The sequence below is a fragment of the Martes martes genome, assembly GCF_963455335.1.
Source record: "Martes martes genome assembly, chromosome: 12".
NCBI classification, from domain to species: Eukaryota; Metazoa; Chordata; class Mammalia; order Carnivora; family Mustelidae; genus Martes; species Martes martes.
In genome coordinates, this window is record NC_137900.1 from 60,307,874 (window position 1) to 60,327,355 (window position 19,482).

The 19,482-nt window shown below is 45.5% G+C and overlaps 2 protein-coding genes across 4 annotated transcripts in view; one reads left to right on the plus strand and one right to left on the minus strand.

Annotated features, from left to right (window-relative positions):
• Positions 1-3,490, plus strand: part of RUSC2 (RUN and SH3 domain containing 2) — a 68,203-nt gene extending 64,713 nt beyond the window's left edge. For all 3 annotated transcript variants that reach the window (XM_080820400.1, XM_080820401.1, XM_080820402.1), the window contains 6 exons: positions 100-274; positions 362-467; positions 1,162-1,208; positions 1,673-2,480; positions 2,575-2,712; positions 2,794-3,490. In XM_080820400.1, coding sequence (XP_080676526.1) covers positions 100-274; positions 362-467; positions 1,162-1,208; positions 1,673-2,480; positions 2,575-2,712; positions 2,794-2,995 — 1,476 coding nt within the window. In that variant the 3' untranslated portion in view covers positions 2,996-3,490. The remainder of the gene's footprint in view (positions 1-99; positions 275-361; positions 468-1,161; positions 1,209-1,672; positions 2,481-2,574; positions 2,713-2,793) is intronic.
• On the minus strand, positions 3,459-6,736 carry CIMIP2B (ciliary microtubule inner protein 2B). Its single transcript, XM_080820403.1, has 6 exons — positions 5,426-6,736; positions 4,795-5,018; positions 4,488-4,705; positions 4,225-4,276; positions 3,952-4,149; positions 3,459-3,687 (listed from the first exon to the last, which is right to left on the minus strand). Exons 1-6 carry the CDS (start codon positions 5,485-5,487, stop codon positions 3,599-3,601), a joined length of 843 nt encoding a protein of 280 aa, XP_080676529.1. The 5' UTR covers positions 5,488-6,736; the 3' UTR covers positions 3,459-3,598.
• Between the last annotated feature and the right edge of the window lie 12,746 nt (positions 6,737-19,482).

Genomic DNA, 19,482 nt, shown 5'->3' on the forward strand with positions numbered 1-19,482 from the left:
CTGGGGATCACAAGAGAAGCACGCTGAGGCCTAAGAGAGTCAGAGAAGACCAAGGTCGGGCTTCAAACGATTCCCTCTTCTTCTCTACCGCATCCACAGGCAAAGCTGGGGAACAGTTCTGTGAGCCCCAATGTGGGCCACCTGGTTCTGAAGTACTTATGCCCTGCAGTCCAGGCTGTGCTAGAGGATGGGCTCAAGGCCTTTGTGCTAGATGTCATCATTGGGCAACGCAAGAACATGCCGTGGAGTGTGGTTGAGGCTTCCACACAGCTAGGTAAGTGCTGGGTGGCAAGATAACCCCAGGCCAAGATTCAGATTCAGGAGACTGGGCATGTGACTGCTAACTCTGGCTTCCTCTCAGGCCCGTCCACCAAGGTCCTGCACGGCCTCTACAACAAGGTCAGCCAGTTCCCAGAACTCACCAGTCACACCATGCGTTTCAACGCCTTCATTCTCGGCCTGCTGAAGTGAGTGTGTGGGGCAGCAAGAGCGGCAAACCACAGCCGTCACCTCTGGGCTCTGCCGTGTCTGTGGAACCAACTCCCTAGACTGAGAGAGGCAAGGGAATCTGCAGGCTCTGTGGCCAGGGCCCAGGCTCACTTTCTCCCCATCTAGCTTCAGCCTCTCTCGGTGGGTCCCTGGTTTCCCACCACACCCATAGCCCTCTGGCACTGCTCACCAACATGGTCTTTTGCTTTTATAAATTCATAATCTGGCTTATTTGGAAATTAATGTGGTTCTCTGGATATTGTAAACCTTGATCCACCCAATTCCAGCACTACTTCCAAATCCTGCCTGACCATAAGATCCCCTTGAGATCCACATTACAGTATCCTTGCCTCTCAAGTACGAGCCCGGTTCATCCCCTTTGGGATGTGTACTCTGTATTCTCAGTAGCTGCCCTGGCTTCTGGGGCCCTAGGCAAGCCACATCCATTCTAGAGGGATGTCATTGGCTTGTGAACCACATATTCACCCCCTTCCAACATCCCCCTCTGACTTTCCAGAACTATTTTACATGAAATGAACTAGGTAACATCCCTGCCATAGAAGGGAGATGTTCACCTATGCCTCTGCCCTATGTTTGACCCCTGTCTGTCTCCTTTGTACCTTATCATCTGGCTGTCTCCACAAAGATTCAACTCTGCCTATTTTCCTACAGCATCCGGTCCCTGGAGTTCTGGTTTAATCACCTCTATAACCACGAAGGTAATGCCCGGAACACTACTCTCTCTTGAAAACTCAATATAGGCCAGATCTCAGAGGCTCAGAAGAGGGAGACGTGGCTCTTTACAGATGATGGAGGTGGGGAGGAAAACCACCCAAGCGATCATCTTCAGAGCCTGGACTTCCAGCCCAGTCTCTCCCCAGCTTCTACTTGTGTTAGAGCCTTGGAGTCAGCAGGATACTCAGGAAATCTGGAGGTCAGGGTGGCCATGAACCCCCACACCTCTCCTGTGAACTTGAGGCCGCCACTTAGGGTTGTAGAGGTCACGACCTACACCAACTTCAGACGGCCTCTTTTGCGCTGGCGTCCACCCAAAAGCACAGTGCCTAGCCTGTGCGGTAGTATGCAGCAGCTCTGCCAGGGCCGCTTCTTGGAGGCACCCCCCCGCCCCCAGGCCAGGCTCTCCTTCTCTGTGGGGCTCAGACTCTCTTTCTTGCTCCCCTAGATATCATCCAGACCCACTACCAGCCATGGGGCTTCCTGAGTGCAGCGCATACCGTGTGCCCCGGCCTCTTCGAGGAACTGCTGCTGCTACTGCAGCCCCTGGCCCTGCTGCCCTTCAGCCTCGACTTGCTATTCCAGCACCGGCTCCTACAAAGTGGGCAGCAGCAGCGGCAACACAAGGAGCTGCTGCGGGTGTCCCAGGATCTGCTGCTGTCCGCGCACTCAACATTGCAGTTGGCCCGGGCCAGGGGCCAGGAGGGGCCTGGAGACATGGACAGGGCGGTCCATGGGGAGCGGGTGAAGGGTGTGGGCGCCCCTGAAGGTGGAGAAGATGAGGAGGAAGAGGAGACAGAAGAGGTGGCAGAGGCAGCTGGGGGTTCAGGGCGTGGCAGGTGGGCCCGAAGCGGGCAGGCTGGCTGGTGGTACCAGCTCATGCAGAGTTCCCAGGTCTACATAGATGGCTCAACTGAGGGCTCTAGGTTCCCCCGTGGTGGCAGCAATAGCAGCAGTGAGAAAAAGAAAGGGGCCGGAGGCGGGGGACCACCCCCCCGAGAGGGAGTAGTTGAGGGGGCAGAGGCCTGCCCTGCCCCTGAGGAGACCCTTGGCCGGGACAGGGGCTGGCCCTTCTGGATGGGAAGCCCCCCCGATTCTGTGCTGGCTGAACTGAGGCGTAGCCGGGAGAGGGAGGGGTCCACTGCCCCCCCAGCAGAAAATGAGGAAGGAGCCTCAGAGCCTTCACCCGGGGGCATCAAGTGGGGACACCTGTTTGGCTCCCGAAAGGCTCAGCGGGAGACCCGGCCCACAAACAGGTGAGAGGCAACCCAAGGTGTAGATGGAGGGATTTGGGGAGCCTATCTAAGCCAAAGCACTGATAGAGCCAGAGCCCCGGTTGCTCTCCCCTAGGCTACCGTCTGACTGGCTGAGCCTGGACAAGTCCATGTTCCAACTAGTGGCACAGACAGTGGGTGCCCGCCGAGAGCCAGAGCCCAAGGAGAGCCTGCAGGAGCCACACTCCCCAGTCTTGCCCTCCAAGCCTCCATGGTAAGCCCTGGAAGATAGGATTGGGGGGCTGGGTTTGGCTTTGGATGGGGTTTCTCTGACCTCCATTTATTGTTTCCCCAGCGAGGTGAAGGCACTGTGCCATCATCTGGCTACAGGCCCTGGACAGCTGAGCTTCCACAAGGGAGATATTCTACGGGTGCTGGGGCCAGCTGGAGGAGACTGGCTGCGCTGCAGCCGTGGCCCCGACACCGGCCTGGTGCCTCTGGCCTATGTGACCTTGACCCCAACTCCAAGTCCAACCCCCGGAAGCAGCCAAAACTGAGGCCCTGTGCATGCTGGTGGCCTCAGGGACCCTCATAACCCCTGACTCAGAGCCTGAGAGCCCTTCCCAAGCCCTCTGGCTTGGCCACAGAGAGTCGACTGAGAGCTGGGGGCCATACATCCCTGTGCTCAGTATTAATTACTCCCCATTAACTGTCCCAGTGACCTCATCCAGACCTCCACCCAGGAAAGGAGGGAAGGGATGCAGCACTGGGCTGCCAGGATTTCCCCAGCCCATCTGGGCCAGCCTTTCCATAGGTACAGATAAGCATGTTCCTGTGGAGGGAGGTGACCAGAGGCCCATTTGCAGGGTTCCCTAGGCCAGGTAGTGAGGAGGAGAGGTGACAGTATTGGGGCCAGCTCCCTAAGCCCCCAAATGTAAATAGGCTGTGGCCAGTGCCTGGTGGTCAGAAGAGGGAGGAGGAGCCCAGGCTTCTGTTTATGTATTTATTTATTTATTTATTACACCTATTAATAAAAAAGGTGCTCGGCCTCCAAAACATTTCTCTGTGTGCCTCCCCCCACCCTCGGGCCCACTTCTCTTCTTTCCAAAAGGATGACTGGGATAGGAGGACAGAGAAGAAAGAACTTGAAGTCCAGGTACCTACACCAGGAGCTGCTTTTGGAGGGTGGTGAGGCCCAGTGCATCATGGGTGAGATGCCCATATGTGTGCCCGAACTGGAACTTATACCCTGTATGGACAAGAGAGTCATGTCACTTGTAGCCAGTGGCATGGAGAGTCATTTATTTCTCAACCAGTTTCTAAGCCCTCTAAAATCTAGTCACAACTTCCCACTGTGAGCTATATCTCCATTTCCTTTTTTGCCCAGTGAGAAAGCTAAACTACATGATCCAAGGGCCCCCCCCCCCATATCTATTCCAACCCTCCCAAGCCACTTCCACCCATTCCACACACACACACAAATAATTCCAGTCCCCTCTGGGGCTATCCTTACCTGGCACATAGCCCCCATAATTAGGTAAAAGGCCCAGGTTCTGAGGGTAGGTCCTAGAAAGTGGAGGGAGAGGTTTGGGATTCTTCTGGGGTCTGCCCCCTGAATACATCTGTCCAAATTCCTGCAGTGCCTGGTTGGTGAGTACAGGAAAGCTGGAACCGAAGAGGAAGCGGGCACGGGGCACGTAACCAGTGAAGCCTGGGGGGTGAGGATACTGAGTCAGAACCCTTTGGGGGCCTCCCCATGCCTTTAGTCATTACCCACTTCTCTCACCTGGCATGAAGAACTTTCGAAGATCTTTGTCATCCATGGAATAGGGGGAAGCCTTGGGAGGAGAAGTCAGAGAAAAAATAAGGCTATCCAATTCAGCCCTCATGCTCCAACAGAAACTCCCTGGGAGGTGGAGCTGGTGGTTGAGTCCACATTCCCGGTACCCATAGCCATGCTACTCATGGCCACCCCTAGGCCTGGCCTCACAAGAGGTCAGGCTCCCCACTCCTAAGCCCCTGGACCCCCTCTACCCTTCTTGGTCTCACTTGTTCCGCCTCTTGCTGCAGCTCTGGCTCCTTCTCTGCCTCCAGCTCTGGCTGCGGCTTTGGCTCTTGGTCTTTCTCGGCGTCTTTTTTACCCTTGGCCTCCTTTGGCAGCTCTTGACTGCCTTGTCCCCCAGACCACTGAGTGAAATCATTTAGAGCCTCAGCCCAGACCCTGCTGCAGTTCTTGGCAAAGATGAACTGTGCCTGGGGCACAAAACCTGGGAGGAAGGGGGCAAGGAAGATTTTGATTAGTGTTTGGGGCACACATTCTGGGTTGGGAACATCTGTTTAGATTGTCCATACATACCTGTGTACCCAGGGATCATGCTGGAGCTGAGCCTTTCATGCCCACGCCTGACAGGCAGGCTTCCCCTGGGAACCTCAGGAGATGCTGGAGGCCGGATGGGAGGCAGAAGTGTACGATGGGCGGGGGGCCAGGCTAGGCCAGGAGATCCTCGAAGTAGCTGACTGGTCATCTGCCCATAGGTCTGGCCCATGCTGAACCGAAGTAGTGGGCAGTGTCCAGTGTACCTGTAGCATAGGACTCACCCGCTCACCTCTACACTCCCCCCTGCTCCACCACCCCCAGATATACAGAGACCTCTGAAGCCCTGATTTCTTTTTTTTTTTTTTTTTTCCTGGATTCAGCTCTATGTTTATTTGAAACAGGCATTTCTTCGTTCTCTCTGGGTTTTCAACCCTTCCCCTCTGCTGTTACCCTGTTACCATGGAGAAGACAACACAGAGCTTCGTGTGGGGCCCAGCTACCACTATCCCCTTGCTCTTCCTTTTCCATCCAGCACCATAAATATCTCAGCCCTGGGCCTACCATACCAGTTTGTCTGTTGGCCCCCAAGGTCTAGGTGGCACAGCTCCCATGTCCTTACATCCCTATTCCCAGAAGCAAGCAGGGGTGTGCTTTTGGGTAGAAGTCTTACCCTGGGATATAATGAGGATTCTTAGGGTTCAGCCCTGGTATGAAGGTGCTGGTCATAGCCATGAGAATCCAGCTTTTGTTTCCCTTGGAGCCGAAGCTCCAGGCTGTGTGTACTGTGTCCAGGGCTGTGGGGCGGGGCCAGAGGCAGGAGGCGGTGCCAAGGGAGGAGAGAGGAGAGAGACACTAGTGAGGACTGCCAGGGCCAACGCTAACAGAACAGGAGAGCAGGGGCGCACTGGTTTGTCTACTCCAGAATAAATGCAGCCTACCACGTGGGGTTGGGGGAGAGTCTGAATGTGGCCTCCCCGTTCCAGGTGGGAGGTGAGAGAACAAACACTGTTAGGTCCTTTCAGCTCTATCTTAAAGAGGGCCCTTCCTTCTTAAACCCCCTGCCTGAAGACAGGTGAGTGCTACTCTTTGTTGAGTGTTGATTGAAAGTGATGGAATTCCTGGGAAAAGAGGGTCTGTGAGGGGATTCCAGAGGGGAGGTGACAGGGAGAAAAGGGAACCTAGAGACCTCTAAGCAGTGACATTAAGTTGCTTTTCAGTCATTTTACTTTGACAGTTACTGAATACCCACCATCATCTGGATTATCATTTAACAAATACCATTATGCCCTGCTAGGCATATTTTGTAGTCAGAAAAGCCAAGCTCCACATGACTTCCAGCAAGTCATTTCCTATCTCTGCACCTCTTACAAAATGCAGATACTAGGACTTACCCTGCTACTGTCGTGAGCCTCAAATATATACAAATGTGTTTTGTACCAGCAAAGACCATGTAGTCTTTGTAGGATGGAGTTCATGTAGAATGGAGAGGAAAGACCATGGGCCTGAGGTCATGCTATCATGGGCTCCTACTAGCTTGTGGCCTCAAGCCAACCTTAACCTCGTCTGAGCAAGCGACGTAACTTTTGCTGAACGTGAATTCCCTAAACCCAAAGTGAAAGTTAAAATAACCTAATTTAGCAGGATGCTATTAAGGATAAAGTCAGTGTGGGAAAGAATTTACCCCAGCACCTGGCACTCAGTTATTAAAACTTAACTTTCTTCTCTATTGTCTAATATTTTCTCTAAGTTTCTAAGGCACATGGGAGACCTGTGACTGGTTAGTAAATTCAGTGGATAAGGGTTTTTCTACTGTGGGAGTTTAAGGAAAGGAAATATGATGGTAATGTTGGGTTTTAAGACTGGGGACAAATTAGAATTTGTTAAGAAACCAATTCAGAGGGTGCCTGGATGGCTCAGTTGGTAGGACATGCAACTCTTGATCTCAGGGTTGTGAGTTCAAGCCCCACACTGGCTGCAGAACTTACTTAAAAAAGAAAGGGAAAAAAGGGAAGAGAAGAAGGAAGGAAGAGGGAAGGAAAAGAATGGGGGAAAGAGAGAAAAGAAGGAAAGGAAGGAGGGAGCGAGGAAGGAAGGAAGGAAAAAGAATGAATATCCTAAGAGAAGAGAAGTATGGACCAGAAAAGAGCTCTCAGAGAGGGGGGAACATGCCTGGAACTCAGCTCTGGGGCTGAGTCAGGGTCAGGCCAGTCTACCTTTCCAGGAGGTAGAGCCCCTGTTCTTCTCCCCACCCAAGTGTGACATGCCCAGGCTGACCAAGCATGGGTCACTGACCTGTGGATTCCACAGGAGCACCAGGCCCCAAGGAATATATTTCATGTTCCTCACTGTTCTGTCAAGGACAGCCTTGGTATGTGTCATTTAGAGCTATGGTTGTAGACTTGGCTCACTGTTAAGGAAATATGCTGGATGGGGATGGGAACTGCGAGGAGAACCCAGAAAAGCAGCAGTGTGGCAAGGTTAACAACCTGAACTTAAAAAAACACACACAAAACACAACCTGGACCTTTGGATTCTATAACAGACACTGCTGGTCGCACACTGAATACCCATTCTCTACCCCAATCTCCCTTCTTCTAACAGAACTTTAATTTTGTTCTGTAGAACAGCAAGGTGGTTCAAGGAAGCTTGAAGCCAGCCCTGGGAATGAGTCTTGATTAGTCTAAGCCCTTGATTCTGGTCCTATTCCCCTTGCCAGTGATTCGTGAGCACGGGTTTATGGCATTCTGGACAATAAAGAATCTGCCAAGATAAGAGAGAGTCATAAGAAAAATAAGTAACTTAAAATGCTCTTAAAAAAATGAATGACAGGGACGCCTGCGTGGCTCAGTCAGTGAAGTGTATGACTCTTGATTTCGGCCCAGATCATGAGCTCAGGGTCAAGAGCTCAAGCCCTGCGTCGGGCTCCCATGCTCAGCACAGAGTCGGCTTAAGATTCTCTCTCCCTCTCCTTCTGCCCCTCACCCCCCTGAAATAAATAAATCTTTTTTTTTTTTTAATGCATGACAAAGTAGAGAGAGAGAGATGGACAAGGAGGAATGGTGTCCCTCCCTGCCTCTAGAATTTCTACGAACGTAATGACAGAACTTCAGTAGGCATTATGAAACCTTGTGGGAAGCTAGGTTAACCTGGGAACAAAGCCTAATACAGCAAGGATGGGTGGGAGAATAGAAAGGCCTAGGTCCTTGGCGAGCTACTGAACTAACCAACCTTTTTATATGAAATAATCTCATTATTGGGGCACCTGGGTGGCTCAGTGGTTTAGGCTTCTGCCTTCGGCTCGGGTCATGATCTCGGGGTCCTGGGATCGAGCCCCGCATCGGGTTCTCTGCTCAGCAGGGAGCCTGCTTCCCTCTCTCTGCCTGCCTCTCTGCCTACTTGTGATCTCTGTCTGTCAAATAAACAAATAAAAATCTTAAAAAAAAAAAAAAAAGAATCTCATTATTGTTAAAGCCAATTTAAGTTTTCTTTTACTTGGACAAGGCATCATAACATAAAAATAAAAACAACAAAAAGCAGTTCAAATCCTAGCTTTCTTGGAGATGTGGACCTTGTCCAAATTCATCTTAACAAGCCTCAGTCTCTTATCCATAAAATGAAGACACTAATGTTACTACTTCATTGAGTAGGACAAAAGAGCAAGACAAAACAGTAGCACAAGATGGTACGTAAAGAGCAATTGGCCGCAGTGTCTAGCTGATGTTAAGTGCTAACTAAAGAGCCATTCATAGTATCTGGTTGGAATGTGGGAATGGGAGAAAGGAAAACTGCTGAGGACAGTAACAGAGGTTGGGGGTTCAGGGGAAAGCATGTGAAGCTAAGAAATTGAAAGGTTAGAATGTGAAGGTAGGGATATAGAGTAGAAGGTAGAGGCTGGAACAAATTCTGCAGCACTGACCATGGCAGTTAGAATCTGTGTGAATTAATACAATTTAGGAAGCAAGTTACAGTGAGTCTTAGATTTGTGTTTATGAAGAAACAGTCCACTCCTCTTGGTGAATGGCCTGTTACTATTGTTGTTTCCATCTGTGTAAACAGTATTTCTAAGTCCCTGAAGATCAGAAAGGTGTTCTAACCTGGGAAGGAAGTGAAAGAACTAGCTGAGGGGCCCACAGGACTGCTCACTGCCTCTGTGCCCCCCGATTCCAGGGGATAGTCATCATGGCAACACAACCCCAGTTTTGGGAGCGGCACAGCCAGTGCAGGTGGAAAGAAAGTTTCACTGGGGTTACACCTACTCAAAAAATGAGGGTCCAGTTAGTAAAGCCACGTTAGTGCCCTGCCCGTTCCACACAGCCTGTTAGGTCTCCGAAATAGCAGTCTATAACTCTGTCATTCTGCCTTCGATCCTGACCAGGAATTGTGTAAAATTTCATGTAAGTGCAAATATCAAATCATTATGTTGTACAGCTGAAATTAATATTATATGTCAACTATTATCCTTAATTTTTAAAATCACTCGGAATATTTATAAAAAAAAAATTTCAGGTGTATCCCAGATCAGTCATTTGATTTTAAGACAATACTGGGCAAGCATAAATCCCCTCAGTGGAGATGAATTAAAAGAAAATCACAGGGCCCTTGAAAAAAATTCCTCAGATCAAGAGACCACCAAAGGTAAAACAAGTAGATACAATGATTCAATAATTCCACTTCTGGGTATTTACCCAAAGAAAATGAAAATATTGATTCAAAAGGTATCTATACCCCTATCTATGTTCATTGCAGCATTATTTACGATAGCGAAGATATGGAAGCAACCTAAGCATCCATTGATAGATGAATGCATAAATATGTGGTGTGTATATATATATACACAATGGAATATTACTCAGCCATAAAAGAAGAATGATATCTTGTCATTTGCAAAAAACCTGGATGGACCTAGAGGTACTATGCTAAGTGAAGTAAGTCAGAATGAGAATGACAAATGCCACATGATTTCCCTTATATGTAGAATCTTAAAAAAAATGAGCAAACAGAAACAGATGCATAAAGAACAAAATGGTGGTTGACAGAGAGGAGGATTGAAATAGGCAAAAAGAAATACACAGAAAGGGAGAGTTGAAATAAAACTACATCAAAAGGAAAGCAAGATAATGTTGAACATGAGTTTCAGATGCTTTCCTCATAGGGAGTGAGACAAAATGGGAGGAGAAACCATACAGTTAGATGTACGTTACTACCAAGGTCTCAGTTTTTGGGATAGTGGCTTCATAAATGCTTATTATTAAACATTAATAATTAAAGCAGGACCAATGATGAGACTGTATCATAAACCAAGGATTATGATAACCCAAATCTGGGCATTGGACTTTAGAAACTGGTCATATATGGGCTCTCTGCTCAGCAGGGAGCCTGCTTCCCTTCCTCTCTCTCTGCCTGCCTCTCTGCCTACTTGTGATCTCTGTCAAATAAATAAATAAATCTTTAAAAAAAAGAAACTGGTTATATAGTCTAGTCCTGACTAGAGCATGGAACTAATAATGGTATAGGCTTGAGCAAATCAAGTCTTTGAGCCACATCTGTAAAATGAAAGAGATGCACCGGATGGTTAAGACTCTAGTTCTGGGGTGCCTGGTTGGCTCAGTCAGTGGAACATGCAGTTCTTGATCTGAGGTTGTGAGTTTAAGCCCCATGTTGAGTGTGAAGATTACTTAAAATCTTAAAAAAAAAAAAAAAAAGAAAAAGACCCTTTCCAGTTCTAACTCCCTTCTCTATTTGCCAGTGCAAATGTTTAATGGGCTTAAAAAAACATACACATTAAAAAAAAAAGAGAGAAACTTGGACATGCTTTCAGAGTCACTTCTAAATTCAACTATATTTGTAAAAGTTCCATACAGTTTCATTGATCTTTAAAATGTACATTTTCCTCCTAGGATGCAGCTCCAGTTGAATTTTATTAAACTATAAGTTTTCCTAAATATAGGCCACTATCTGGTTATCACTGCTCTGAGCACAGAGGGTGGATCAAAGCAAAGGAAATGTCACAGTCTCCTTCCAGCCTTTTTACATGTATAATATTCTTCAAATCCACAAGGATCAACATTAATTTATTCAGTCCACTAACTTATATCAAATATCTCTGCCACGCACTTACCTTCTGATCAATACAGAGATGAATAGACGAATTAGATATAACTCCTAACCTTGGTGATTTTATATATATATATTTTTTTAATTTTACATCTTTAAAGAAGAGACAGAGGTACAGAGAAAGTTAAAACACAATAAATGCCACAAGGGAGATAAACAAAAACAAATTACCTTATGGGGCATCTGGGTGGCTCAGTCAGTTAAGCATCTAACTTTTGATTTCATTTCAGGTCTTGATCTCAGGGTCATGAGTTCAAGCCCCCCACTGGACACCATGCTGGGCATGAAGCCTACATTTAAAACAAAACAGAACTACCAGGGCGCCTGGGTGGCTCAGTTGGCTGGGCGACTGCCTTCAGCTCAGGTCATGATCTCAGAGTCCCGGTGTTGAGTCCCGCATCAGGCGCCCAGCTCCATGGGGAGTCCACTTCTCCCTCTGACCTTCTCAGCTCTCATGCTCTCCCTCTCTCTCAAATGAATAAATAAAATCTTTATATTTTATTTTTTTAATAAAATCTTTTTTAAAAAAAAAATTATTTATCCTGAGATCGAGTCACATGCTCCACCAACTGAGCCAGCAGGCACCCCTAAGATATCCTTAAAATAACTTCCTGGGGGCGCCTGGGGCTCAGTCAGTTAAGCATCTGCCTTAGTCTCAGATCATGGTCCCAGGGTCCCAGGATCGAGTCCCATGTTGGGCTCTCTGCTCAGCAGGAGTCTGCTTCTCCCTCTTACTCCCTTTGTGCTCTCTTTCTCAAATAAATAAATAGAATCTTAAAAAAAAAAAAAAGAATACTATGCGAAACTCCATGTAACCAAACCAAAAAGTCTCAGCGCAGTTAATATTGTCTGGGAAAATATAAATCAAAATCAACCCAAATGATACAGAACATCCGAATGCAATAATAGCCACTGAAGAACCTGAAAAAGTGGTCAGATAGATGCCTCCCACCAAAAGACCCACATCACACTTAATTCACCAAATTAGTGTTAACTTAATTCAAGACCTGACATATTCAAGAACTAACAACCTCACACACATTATACGATGAAAGATTCTAAATAAAACATCAAACTAGGGATAGCAAATAGCAGGATGCTTGTCTGTTGTCCTCCAGTCTAATGGCAGGTACCACTAAATGATCATGGCCTCATTCTGGGACTTCTTAAGGCTCTGTAAGACAGCATATCTTTTTTTAAAAATATATTTTATTTATTTATTTGAGAGAGAGCACAAGCAGGGCGAGCGACAAAGGGAGAGCCATATCAAGACAGCATACCTTGAGTGATTTCTGCCAGAGGCTCAGCATAAGGGATAACTGGCAAATGTTCTCTCTTTATTACCTCTGAATTTGAGAGCCCAATACAGGCAGATACTTTGTCTATCTTGTTCACAGGTGTGTAGCATGCAGCAGAGCTGTCTGGCACATAATATGAACTAAACAAAACCCACCAGTATTGTAAAGGAATAATACACATTAAGATTAGTAGGTTTCTAGGACTACAGCAATGATTGAACTATAAAATTCATCAATGTAGTTAACATGAATAAACCAAAGGAAATAGCCATTTCATCACTCTAACAGACCCTGGAGAAATCTTTTAGAAAATTAAATATCCATTTGTGATTTTTAAAAGACTTTTTAATAAGCCAGGAACAGACACATGAAAAAGAATATTTGAAATGAACAGCCAATATCAAACTACATCAAAGAGAAAAGCCAAGGCCAAACAGATCTCATTCACTGTACCAAATCCAATTAACTAGTCACTTAGGAGAATGTTTCTGTGAGGCTTCTGAAAAAGGGCCATGGCTTCGCAGAAAAAAGTGCTAAGGATTAGCTATGTTCGCCATGGACATAAGATGAATGCCAGCGATTGAGCCCTGCCTTGGGCTCTCTGCTCAGCAGGGAGCCTGCTTCCCCCCCACCCCGTTCTCTCTCTCTGCCTGCCTCTCTGCCTACTTGTGATCTCTGACTGTCAAATAAATAAATAAAATCTTAAAAAAAAAAAAAGATGAATGCCAGCATGTAGAGTTGATAGTCCTTCACTTAGGCAATCTTTTAAAAGAACCAAGACAAGACTAATCACTATTACCTTTATTATTCAACATTATTCTAGATAGTGTAGACAGTACATGAAACAAAAATAAGAACCGTAAATGTTGGAAAAGAAGAAAATAATTATCTACTTAGATAAGAAACCACTGAAAAACAATGAGAATAAGAGTAGTATAAGACGGCTTATTACATGAAAAATAAATTCAAATATGAATAGCTTTACTAGCCAGCACCTACCAGTTACATGTCATGCTGGGGGACTTCAGAACATCTAAGTGTTCCTCAGAGGATTACCCAAAGCAAATCAACTACATAAGCAAATCAACTGCATGTTTGCATCTAAGTGTTCCTCAGAGGATTACCCAAAGCAAATCAACTACATAAGCAAATCAACTGCATGTTTGCCTTTCAATAATTTGACTAGATTTTAATCCCTAGAGCAACCACTAAGAAAGTAACTAAAATACTTAAACTAAACTAAAATTCTTAAACTAAAATGTTTAAGAAATTAGGAAAAGTAGAATTATATGCTAAAAAATATTAGCTTAAACCAAACAAAGATAGTAAAAGAGGAACAGAGGAACAAACACATCAAAAGGGACATGAGGCAATGAAAATGTATGTCCACACAAAAACCCATACATGAACGTTCATAGGAGCATCATTCATAACAGCCAAAAAGTGGAAATAACCCAAATGACAATCAGCTGATGAACAGATAAACATGGCACAGTCACACAATGGAATATTACTTGGCAATAAAAAAGAATGAAGTATTGATACATGCTAGCACATGGATGAACCTTGAAAACACTAGGCTGAGTGAAAGCAAGATACAAGAGCCCATATATTGTACAATTCCACATAGAAGTGTCCAGAAGAAGCAAACCTGCACAATGAGAAAGTTTTAACTAATGGTTGCCTAGGACTATGGGAGAAGGAGTCAGAGGGGGATGTAGGGAGTGACTGCCAATGGATATGAGGTTTCTTCTTGGAATGATGAAAATACTCAAGAATTGATTGTGATGATAGTTGCAAAACTCAGTGAATACAAGAAAAAACACTGAATTTTACACTTTAAATGGGTGAATTATATGGTATTTCAATTATATTTCAATATAAAACTAATAAAAAATTAAATTGTAAAATACCCCCCCCCAAAAAACAAAAAAACACCCAAGTCTAATAATGTAGAAGGAAGAGGAGGAAAGATAGGAAGGAGAAGGGGGAAGAGGGGAAGAAGAAGAAAAAACATCAAGATCAAGTTAGACTTATTCTATAAATGCAAAGTTAGTTTAATTTTAGAAAATTAATTAATGTATTATATCATTGCATAGAAATCTTTTCTCCCTTCCTACCATCCCCACTCTAGACAGAGTATACTTTGGGCTTGGTCATATGACTTGCTTTGGCCACTGGAATGTTGACAGACAAGTTAGGACCCAGAGACATGGAAGCAGTTGCAAAACCGTACTTGTCCTCTTACCTTTCTTCCATCACCATGAACATGCCTAGGCTATCCAGGTGGTCCCAGGAAGAGAGACAGATGGCACAAGCAAAACACTCTAGCCAGTCCTAGTTTAGAATGCTGACCCCAGTCAACCCATGGATTTAGGAGAATTAGTAATTGTTGTTTTATGCAACTGTTTTTTTTTTAAGATTTTATTTATTTATTTGACAGAGAGACAGACAGCGAGAGAGGGACCACAAGCAGGGGGAGTGGGAAAGGGAGAAGCAAGTTTCCCACTGAGCAGGGAGCCTGACATGGGGCTTGATCCCAGGACCCTGGGATGACCCATGTCAAAGGCAGACACCCAACCAACTGAGCCACCCAGGCGCCCCAGGTTTTTGTGTTTTGTTTTGTTTTGTTTTTTTAAGATTTATTTATTGGGGCACCTGGGTGGTTCAGTTGGTTGAGTGTCTGACTCTTAATTTTGGCTCAAGTCATGAGCCCTGAGACTGAGCCCCTCATCAGGCTCTGCACTGAGCACGAAGCCTGCTTGAAATTCTCTCTCTCTCCCTCTACCCTTCACCCTGCTTGCACTTTCTCTCTTTCTCAAAAAAAAAGTTTTTCTTAGAGATTTATTTACTTATTTGAGAAAAAGAGAGTGTAAGCAGGGGGAAGAACAGAGGGAGAGGAGACAAACAGACTCCCTGCTGAGTGGGAAGTCTGTCACAGGGTGAAATCAAGATTTGGATACTTAACTGACTGAACCACACAGATGCCCCTATGCCACTGGATGTGATTAGTTATATGCCACTTTTGTGCTAAGAACTAACAGGTGGGGGTGCCTGGGTGGCTCAGTTGTTAAACATCTGCCTTCAGCTCAGGTCATGATCTCAGGGTACTGGGAAGGAGCCCTGCATCGGGCTCCCTGCTCAGCGGTTAGCCTGCTTCTCCCTCTCCCACCCCCACCCCTGCTTTTGTTCCCTCTCTCGCTGTCTCTCTCTCTCTCTCTCTGTGTCAAATAAATAAATAAATAAATAAAAATCTTAAAAAAAAGAAAAAGAACAGATATACATAGCTACAAAAAACCCCACAGTAAAGATGAAACTTGATAGTGAAAAATCAAAAGCATTCTTTTAAAGATCAGGAACAAGATACAGGTGTCTACTGCCATTACTTCACTCAACATTACACTGAAGGTCTCAAGCAAAAGAACAGAAACCAAAGCTATAAATATTAGAAGAAAAAAAACTATAGTAAAGATTTTGGGGTTTGTTTTGTTTTGTTTTGTTTTGAAGATTTATTTATTATTCGTCAGAGAGAGAAAGAGGGAGGGGGAGAGAGAGAGAGCATGAACAGGGGGAGCATCAGGCAGAGAGAGAAGCAGGTTCCCTGCTGAGCAAGGAGCCTGATGTGGGACTCAATCCCAGGACTCTGGGATCATGACCTGAGCGGAAGGCAGATGCTTACCTGACTGAGCCATCCAGGCATCCCAATAGTAAAGATTCGGATTTTGATTCTGAATGAGATAACAGAAGATTTTGAGCAGAAAAAGAAAATGAACTGACTTGCACTTTAAATAGGAGTATTCTGGCTGCTGCACACACAAGAGGTTATAGGGAGACAGACGCATAAGCAGAGAGACCAAAAAGGAGGCTATTGCAACAACCCAGGCAAGAGGCAGAGGTGGCTTAATTGGGTCACAGACAATGGAAATGTCAGAAGTGATCAAGATATGGATAGATTTCAAACATTTAGCAGACACGATTTGTTGATATGCTGAATATGGGGTAGAGAAAAAGAAAAGTCAAGGCTAACTCTGAATTGTCTTGCCTGAGCACCTAATGGATTAAATTTATTGAGATGGGAAAGCCTTAGAGAAAAACTGGGAAAGAGGTACAAGATTCAAGAGTTCCGTTTTGTACCCATTGATTTTGAAAAGCCAATTAGAGGGGCGCCTGGGTGGCTCAGTGGGTTAAAGCCTCTGCCTTCAGCTCAGGTCATGATCCCAGGGTCCTGGGATCAAGCCCCACATTGGGCTCTCTGCTCCACGGGGAGCCTGCTTCCTCCTCTCTCTCTACCTGCCTCTCTGCCTACTTGTGATCTCTGTCAAATAAATAAATAAAATATATTTTTAAAAAAAGAAAAGCCAATTAGATATCCAACTGGAGGGGGCACATGGGTGGCTCAGTTGGTTAAGTGTCCAACTCTTGGTTTCGGCTCAGGTCATGATATCATGGGACATAGGATTGAGACCCATGTCCCACTCCCGTGCTCAGCAAGAAGTCTGCTGGAGATTCTCTCCCTCTGCTCCTCCCCACCAGGCACAAGTACACAAGCGCTCTCTCTAAAACAAATAAATCAATCTTTAAAAAAAAATAAAAGAGGGGCACCTGGGTGGCTCAGTGGGTTAGAGCCTCTGCCTTCAGCTTGGGTCGTGATCCTGGGGTCCTGGGATCGAGCCCCACATCAGGCTCTCTGCTAGGCAGGGAGTCTGTCCCCCCCCCCCCACCTGCCTGCCTCTCTGCCTACTTGTGATCTCTGTCTGTCAAATAAATAAATACATTCTTAAAAAATTAATTAATTAATTAATTAATTAAATTTAAAAAGATATGGGGTGCCTGGGTGGCTCAGTTGGTTGAGCATCTGCCTTTGGCTCAGGTCATGATCTCAGGGTTCTGGGATTGAGCCCCGTATCAGGCTCCCTACTCATCTTATACCACATTTGACCCTCTCCCTCTGCCCCTCCCCCAACTTGTGCACTCACTCTCAGTCTCTGTCTCAAATAAATAAAATCTTAAAAAAAAAAAAAGATATCCAACTGGAGCTGATGAGTAAGCAACTGATTATAGGAGCTGAGTTCAGAGGAAAGGTGGGAGAGAAAAATGGGAGTTATTAGCATATGAATAGTATTTAAAGCCATGGAGTTAATGGAATGACCTGCCACATAAGTGTGTAGAAAGAAGAGCAGATGTCCAATGATGGAGCCCTGGATATGTCACTGCTTAGAGATCAGGAAGATCTAAAAGACCAGCAAAAGAGACCTAGAAGAAAGAGCCAATAAAATATGAGGAGAATCAAGAAATTAAATGAAGAAAGTAATTCAAGATGTGATAATGGTATTTTGGTTACACAGAAATGACCTTAGGAGACAATGCTAATGAAGTGCCATGATGTCTACAAGTTATTTTCAAATGCTACAATAAGAGGCACCTGGGTGGCTCAGTGGGTTAAAGCTCTGCCTTCAGCTCAGGTCGTGATCCCAGGATCCTGGGATTGAGCCCGGCATCAGGCTCTCTGCTCAGCAGGGAGCCTGCTTCCCCCTCTCTCTCTGCCGCCTCTCTGCCTACTTGTGATCTCTGTCTGCCAAGTAAATAAATAAAATCTTTTAAAAAATGCTACAATAAAAATGTATTATATTCTGTCAGATCATACATCTTATACCACATTAGAGACACACAAAGAGAACAAACAGCAAAATGTGAACAATTGTTGAGCCTAAATGAAGGTACACAGGTATTCACTGTACATTTCTTCAACTTTTCTTCATGTTTGAATTTTCAGAATAAATAGATAGTAGAGGGGACTGTTTTGAGAAGAATACGTAATTGACTGTATTCACAAAACTGCTCTTCCTAGACCAAATAATCTTATATTCCTAGTAGCCAAACTGTGGTCTCTAAATACCATTTCTAACTAAAAGCAACTATGAATCATTGGAAAAAATAGCTGATACCAGCTCTAGTCTAGGAGTGCACAAAATGAGCCTGGAACATTTTACCATATCAAATAGGAAGAAACCTTAAGGGTTGTGTCAAAAGGACTCACTCCCACTGGCCCAAACGGGACAATTTAAAAATGATAAAAACAGCCAACAATTGAGACACATCATACTTATGTTAAACTATGAGTTCACCGTGGTACTACAAACCACAAAGGGGTATTTTAAAAAAACCCTCAGAGTGCCAGGGTGGCTCAGTCAGTCAAGCATCCAACTCTTGATTTCCGCTCAGGTCCTGATCTCAGCGACGTGAGATTGAGCCCCCATGAGGCTCCACACTGAGCATGGAGCCTGCTTAAGATTCTCTCTCCCCCTCCCTATGCCCCCGTCTGCTCATATGCTTTCTCTAAATTTTCAAATTTAGATAAAAGATCAGATATATGTGAATTAAGTTATCTATTATAATATTATTTTAACAAAATGAAGCATAAACAGCTAGTGTTTATAGATCTCAAACAACTATAGAAACCAAACTTACAAATTAAGTAGTTGTGGATGCTAACATTAAGGTAATGAATGAGTTTGTTTTGCTGAGACCGAACGGTCTCTGGAAGAATGAGTATGAGGCACAAAGCCCAGGCATATGTTGTTCTCAAGACTGGCCTGGCTCCACGGGCTCTAGAACTACCGTGAATCTCACCCATTCTCTTTCCAAACCTGTGAGAAACCTTCAGTTGCACAGTGAATGGGCACAGCCTCTAGCCTTCTCTCCACCCTGAGGCACGTTTGTAATCTAAGACTGTTTTTTCTCTACTCAATAAAATTGGACAATTAAATAGAACTCGGCTCCAACTCTCATAAACAGAATTCTTGTCAGAAGGCGAGCACCCACACGGATGCGGACTGGGCTCGTATAAATTTCATTTCCATCTTTCCACAAAAATAGAAATGCAGTACTTGAGAATTTTTTAAAAAAAGAATTCAGCCTTGAGTGAGAATTTTTGATAAGAACTCAGCCTTGTTCCCTCAAGCTCTGTCCGATCACGTTTGGCTCCGGAGACTTGCAGCGCCCACTCCCGCCGCCCTCCATTCCGCCGCTAGGTGGCGAGCTGCTCAGTGCCGCCCACAATAGCTTGCCCCGGAGGCAACCGTCAGATCGAGAGACGTCACTCATCCCTGGCGATAATTGGCTATTTCGCCAGCGGAGAACCGGAAGCGTTGGGGACGACTGTGCGCAGCGCGTGCGCATTCCGGGCCCAGCGCCCCCTTAAAAGAGACCAGCTGCAGCTCCTCCTCCAGCCTGAGGGGGCAGACCGGATTCCTACGAGGTGGAGAGCGGAACCTCCTGAGAGGGATCACACTGATAAGGGCTGGGCCACACTGAG

Excerpts from the sequence above, each read along its gene's own strand:
- CIMIP2B (XM_080820403.1), bottom strand. The coding sequence starts at position 5,487 with ATGGCTATGACCAGCACCTTCATACCAGGGCTGAACCCTAAGAATCCT. Across the intron at positions 4,706-4,794 it reads CATGATCCCTGGGTACACAG|GTTTTGTGCCCCAGGCACAG; the intron begins GTATGTATGGAC and ends CCTTCCTCCCAG. Across the intron at positions 4,277-4,487 it reads TGCAGCAAGAGGCGGAACAA|GCTTCCCCCTATTCCATGGA; the intron begins GTGAGACCAAGA and ends TCTCCTCCCAAG.